This window comes from Mustela nigripes, chromosome 6 (assembly GCF_022355385.1).
Source record: "Mustela nigripes isolate SB6536 chromosome 6, MUSNIG.SB6536, whole genome shotgun sequence".
Lineage (NCBI taxonomy): Eukaryota > Metazoa > Chordata > Mammalia > Carnivora > Mustelidae > Mustela > Mustela nigripes.
In genome coordinates, this window is record NC_081562.1 from 91,257,486 (window position 1) to 91,264,467 (window position 6,982).

At 39.2% G+C, this 6,982-nt stretch overlaps 1 protein-coding gene across 1 annotated transcript; it reads left to right on the forward strand.

Annotated features, from left to right (window-relative positions):
- Nucleotides 1–4,168: 4,168 nt before the first annotated feature.
- LOC132020377 (olfactory receptor 6C4-like) lies at nucleotides 4,169–5,095 on the forward strand. Its single transcript, XM_059404536.1, has one exon. It carries the CDS (start codon nucleotides 4,169–4,171, stop codon nucleotides 5,093–5,095), a length of 927 nt encoding a protein of 308 aa, XP_059260519.1.
- The last annotated feature ends 1,887 nt before the right edge of the window (nucleotides 5,096–6,982 follow it).

Below are 6,982 nucleotides of genomic sequence, written 5' to 3' on the forward strand. Positions count from 1 at the left end.
TCCCAGTTTAGGGAATGGGATGCGGCAGCTCTTCAGTGGCTCTATCAAGCATGACAGTGGTGTTGACACCTATAACAACTATAGACTCCCTCTCCTAATCATTCAGTTCACACCATGGGGGTCCCTAAGTAGCCAGCAGATATGGGAGAGAGGTGACCTCTTGGCACCATTGCATCTAGCAAAGGACTGAGGACCTACAGGTGGGATATGCCAGAGGGCCCAGTTTGGCTTCATAATTAATATTTTCCTTTTCCTAATGAGGCCCCTACGGTCATGCCAACTTTGTGGAGTGCTGTCTCAATGACCAAAGGCAAGACAGACAACTGGGTTCAGATAATCACAAGCTCAGGACCTGTGAAATCATTTATCTCAAGAAGAGCCCACTATACAACCAACAGTTGCCATCCTGATGGTGTGTTGATTCAGCCAAGGAAAGCAGTTTCTTGCTTCAGAAGCCCATGAACAATTTATGGCCACTGTGGTGGATCCAGAAACTCTGGAAGGAATGCAAAGAGGTTGCTGAAGTCTCTACAGTGAAGGAGCTTCTGGGTGGAGACCAATGGGAGTGCCTATTTGACTGCAATTTAGACAGACTCTACAGCTTTTTGTCATTGGATGGCCCATTCAAAGTGAGCCAATTTGTGAGTAACAGCATAATGAATTTAAAGAAAGTTTGTGAATGAAGATATCACCTTTGAAACCCAAATAAACCACTAAATGTTGAGTCTACTCTAAAATAGTAAGGGCTGGGGAGCCTGGGTGGCTCGGTGGGTTAAAGCCTCTGCCTTCGGCTCGGGTCATGATCCCAGGGTCCTGGGATCAAGCCCCGCATCAGGATCTCTGCTCCACAGGGAGCCTGCTTTCTCCTCTCTCTGCCTGCCTCTCTGCCTACTTGTGATCTCTCTCTCTGTCAAATAAATAAATAAAATCTTTTTTAAAAAAATAAATAAAATAAAATAAAATAGTAAGGGCTGATGTCAATGAAGAGTTGGTTCCTTCCTGAACCAGATAAGGATCATCCCTGGGCTAACAAGTCATGTCCGGAGATTCTACTGTAATAGAAGTACCTTGAATTTTGCAGCATGCAGTGGCTTATCCCGATTGGAAAGTTTGAATATCCTTGCAGAAGGATGTTATCAATATAATGTCATACCTGTGTTTTTGGAATAAGTTGAACATGGTTAAGATCTATAAAGGTGTGGGCATTGGCAAGGCTCCCCAAATATCTCATGGGGAGATAAATAAAATGTATCATTTCTTCAAAGATAAAGAACTATTTATAGAGTAGAACATATCAACCAAATCCACAACAGTATAATATTTTCCAGTTGCTGATTCCTATTATTTCAGTAAAATTAGGCATGCAGATCTTAATGGAGGCCATGATGGCATTAAGATTATGGTAATTCACTGTGAAGTGAATTCATTTATTTCAGGTTTGAACACTGGGTTATTAAAGGGAGAGATAATAGGAAGAATGAGTAGGCCAGGCACACCAATCTCCAGGGATCTCACTCTGTCACTCTAAACTTCACAAGCATCATGTCTCCAGCAGCTTCTCTCATGGAACCCGTTATCATGGTCTCTCTGGACCATCTCTCCTCAGCCATATGTTTACAACTTGTTCTCAAAGTTGTCAACAATTGAGGTTCATGTGAAGCATTTAAACTTAAGTCCACAGGGCATGCTTAGCTTCTTCGGGAAATCGATTCCCACGTGCCTACTCAAAAGAGCAGATAAAATCTGTGTCGCTCTGCCTAACATAGAAACTGCAGAGAAGGCCAAGCCTTGCCTTCTGACTTCAAAATAATCTCCTTTAGCATAAAAATATTAAGGAATTTTCTATCTATCAAATTCCACTCTTCTAATTCTATCATTGCTGGGAGGTGGGTTATTTTTTTTTAAGATTTTCATTTATTTATTTGACAGACAGAAATCACAAGTAGGCAGAGAGGCAGACAGAGAGGGAGGAAGGGAAGCAGGCTCCCTGCTGAGTGGAGAGCCCAATGTGGGGTTCAATCCCAAGACCTTGAGATCATAACCCGAGCTGAAAACAGAGGCTTTAACCCACTGTGGCACCCAGGTGCCCTGCTGGGAGGTGGGTTATTTATTTGTTTTTCTTTCTTATTATATATGTGAAGAACTGTGTCTCTCAGAATCTATTATTCAATTCTGGTTTGGATTCATAGAATGGAAGGTAATACGCTTTCTAAGCAAGCCCCAAACACTTGGGTATTTTCATTAAGAGAAGAGTGAAACGTTTACCTGTGGAATCTAAGAAATAAAACCAACTAAGCAAAAGAGAAACAGACTCATAGATACAAGAGTGAGCTGATGGTTACCAGAGTGCGGAGAAGCTGGGGAGAGGGAAGCAAAATAGTTCGTGAAGAGGATTAAGTGGTACAAACATCCAGTTATAAAATAAATAAGTCACAGGGATATAATGTACAACATAAGTGATAATAATGTTCTTTCTAATGGCTTTTATGATGGCAGATAGTAATGAGACCTACTGTGTTGACCATTTCATAATGCATAAAAATATCAAATCACTATGTTGCATACAGAAAACGAATGTAATATTGTATGTCAATTATAATTCAATTTCTTAAAATAAATAAATAAATAAATAACCACCTATGGCTAGTGACTCCAACAACAAAAAGAGAGAGAAGGGCAGAATGTTGATGGGAAGCCAATAGACAGAACGTTAAATTTGATACTACTCAGAGACTAATATGGCACATCTCACCTTTGATTCACCTCTTAGGAACAACAAGGGAAACATCCCACTGCAGTCATTTAAATTGTCAAGGGCATGAGCACTGTATGTTTTTAAAGTCACTGATGTTATTATCCTATAAATGTGGATCATGAAGTCAATCAATTGTGAAAATCAGGATGAAAATGCAGTACTTGCCAAAGACCACAGGTTAGTACAAACAGGGAAGGAAGGGCTGAAGGCAAATCCAGGTCAAAGTTTAATATCACTTTGTACCTCCAACAGCTGTATGTAATAATAGGGAGATTGACAAGGATTCCAAGGATATGATTTTTTCTAACTTGTATGCATGTGAATTAGATGGGTCTTTTCTATTGCTTTTGCCTCCGAATCACAAAAATCCAAATATGCACATAGGACACCACCACTAAAGTTTCCTTCTTGGGGGATTACCAATTTATCTATAAAGGACTCTTCTTGTGGAAAACACGAATGTCCCTTTTCCTGGTTTCTATATGCCAAGAATAGAGAACAGGAAATGTTTAGGCATGATAAACTGTCATCCTTACTTTGCCACTGAGGACTCATTAAGACAGCAAAATCCACTCTGAGGTGCTGCCTGTGGATATTTCAAAATCTCTATTCTCAGAGATATATCCCAAATCTACCTATAAGACCTGGAACATGACAGAGAGATATATAAGAAAATTCTAATTAATGTGATTTATTGACACCAGAGCCTTGTTCATATAGTCAAAAATGCTCACAATATAATATGAGAGAGTACTAAATCAAAGATCTTAAAGATCTATTACAAATGTATGCTTCCAAAGAAATAGGGGTAGAGGAAAAAAAATCATTTATGCATCAAAACCTTCAACCATATCCATGTGAGGAATGTCCTAATGGTTGCTGAAACAAGGAATTTAGATTTGGACAATAATGGAGATGAGGATCTATGGCAGAAAGCCAGTGAAACATCAAATACTACAGGTAAGGGGGAAAAGCACAATGAGGGGAAAGGGAAGCACAGAAAACAGAATCTGATAAAAAATAGTTCTACCAAGAGCAAAGAAGTATGAAAATTAACAGAGTCAGAGGAAAGTGGCTTAAATATTCAGATTTTGTAAACATTTTGGGATTGAAGAATAGGTTCAAAAATGTTATTCTTCTGAAAAAAAAATGAGTAACTATTCTGTAATAGAGTCTGGTAAGTGTCTGGGAATATATCAACTTGGGGAATTAAAAAGACTTTAGGAATAAGGTCATAGAAGATAATTAGGTTTCCATGGAGCCAAGGCCAGTGTAATGCGATGCTGGTTTATATCAACTGCATAGAGAGGAATATATGATATGACTCATTAGGTTCAGCTTTGTCTCTCCTACCCTGAGAAACTTGAGTTTTCATCACTCACCTCTCTCCTTCAGATCTCCTAAAAGTCAACCATGAAAAACAGGACGTTGACTGAATTTATTCTGTTGGGCTTCACAAATCAACCTGAGGTCCAGGCTGTGATATGCATCTTTCTGTTCCTCATCTACATGATAAGTGTCCTAGGAAATCTGACTATCATCATTCTCACTCTAGTAGACCCTCACCTCCAGACCCCCATGTATTTCTTCCTCCGGAATTTCTCCTTCTTAGAAGTTTCCTTCACATCCATTTTTATTCCCAGATTTCTGACCAGCGTGACAACAGGAAATAAAGTCATCAGTTTTGCTGGATGTTTCATTCAATATTTTTTTGCTATATTTCTTGGGGCAACAGAGTTTTACCTCTTGGCTTCTATGTCCTATGACCGCTATGTTGCCATCTGCAAACCCCTGCATTACCTGACCATCATGAACAACAGGGTCTGCATACAACTCGTGTTCTGCTCCTGGCTGGGGGGATTCCTAGCTATCTTACCCCCAATCATCCTGATGAGCCAGGTAGATTTCTGTGCTTCCAATGTTGTGAATCACTATTTCTGTGACTATGGGCCCCTTCTGGAGCTGGCCTGCTCAGACACAAGCCTCCTAGAAGGGATGGTCCTCTTCGTGGCAGTTGTGACTCTGGTGGTTACTCTACTGCTAGTGACATTTTCTTACACATTCATTATCAGGACCATTTTGAGGATCCCTTCTGCCCAGCAAAGGACAAAGGCTTTTTCCACTTGTTCCTCCCACATGATTGTCGTCTGCCTCTCCTATGGCAGCTGCATGTTTATGTATATTAATCCCTCTGCAAAAGAAGAAGGTGCCTTCAACAAAGGAATGGCTGTGCTCATTACCTCAATTACTCCCTTGTTAAACCCCTTCATTTATACTCTAAGAAATCAGCAAGTGAAGCAAGCATTCAAAGACACCATCAAAAAGATTGTGAAGTTTTAAAACACAATACGTTTCCATGAAAAATATATTGCACATACTAAATGGGTACTAAGTGTTTTCTATGTCTCAGATGCTGAACTGGCCCTTGAGGATAAATATAGAAATGACATAGGTCCTAAGTTCAAGGAATCTGCAGCCTAGTATGGCAGAAAGATATTAAACTGTAAATTCATGTAGTAAGTTTACCAAAAATAAAAGAACAAGGTAAGTGTTATTAGGGAGCAAGAATGAGAATCCATAAAAAGAACAGTTGGAGGGAGTTAATTATTTTCCAGAAATGACCCAAAATTTAAAAGGCAAAAGACATTGTTTATTTAGAAGAATGGAAGGTAAGAATTTAGAATGAGAAGAAGGGACCATCAAGAAGGTATTATTTAATTACAAGCTCCAGAGTCAGTGGACATTGGTGAGTCAAGAGAAGTTCTGAGAAAGGAAGTTATATCCTCAGCATTATTTTGAAGGAAATCTGGCATTGGCATTGCTCTTCCTCAGCGAGCCCTGGAGACTATGCTTTGGACAAGGTGTAAATAATTTTGATTCTCCTCCTCTTTGTCATTCATCTTTCAATTCTAGCCATTACAAATTTCATCCTTCCCTAAGGGAAAATTAAAAGAATATACATTTGGTCCACTTCTCTCCAAATGAGAGAACCCTCAAGATTTTGTCAACTTCCATATCCACTCTCCAGAAGCTGTGGATAGAAGAGGCTTCTAGAGCCAAGGTTAAAAACCTTCTGCTTCTAGACAGGATCTATTGTTGCTTTTCTAGCTAGGATCATTTTAAGTTAATGGCTGGGATCTCCCAGTCTCAATCTTTCTCTCTCTCTCTCTCTCTCTCTCTCTTTCTCTTTCTCTCTTTGGTAGTTTCTGGTGATTCGTTCTTTCCTCTTGTAATTTTATTTTCATGTTTGTTTACTTTTGTTAAATATTAGAAAGGTCAAATCCTATGATATGACTCCATTCTTTTATCTTTTCTCCAAGTTTTTTGGTTTATAATATAAGCTGCGGATGCCTGTTTTTTAAACAAATAATGCATATAAAATATAATATGGTTTTATATTTAGGGTGCCTGGGTGGCTCAGTGAGTTGGGCCTCTGCCTTCAGCTCAGGTAGTGATCTCAAGGTCCTGGGATCAAGTCCTGCATTGAGCTCTCTGCTCAGCAAAGAGCCTCCTTCCTCCTCTCTCTCTCTCTGCCTGCCTCTCTGCCTACTTGTGATCTCTCTCTGTCAAATAAATAAATAAAATCTTTAAAAATAATATGGTTTTATATTTAGAATTTAGAATGTATAAGTCTTAGCAACCAAATGAGAATAGACTACCCTACCAAGAACTCTACACATGGACTCAAGTTCACAACAGCTTGAATATGAACTGGTGGTGGTAGGACCTCAACTTAAAACTAATTGAAAATATTTTTTAAGAAAACTGAGTACTTCCACAGAGTTTAGTAAAATCCTAATGCATTGTAGAATGCTGATTTTGTTTGAGGTACAAGTGGAACATCATCAGGTGTGTTCACATACTTTATATGTGGTACTATTGTTGAGTGGAGTGTTGCTTCTTGAACATTTAAGAAACAAGCTCTACTGGACTGGTTATGGGAGAAAATTTCCAGAACCACAGAAAATATTGAAGAGTGCATGGCATTTTGAATAAAAGGTCTTATATGTAAAGGTATTGCTATTTGGAATATCTGATTTCTTTAGAGACTAGGCTAGAAATTAGTGATGACTTTTAATTTATTACAAATTTGGGGGGAACATCATCAAAAAGACATAATGCCATTGATTAACCCAGGAGCTGGGTCCGGGGGCGGGGGTGACCACATGCTCCCTCCCCTGTGCTTACAATGTGGGTTCCACTTGAATTTCCCACTCCCAGGGGCTG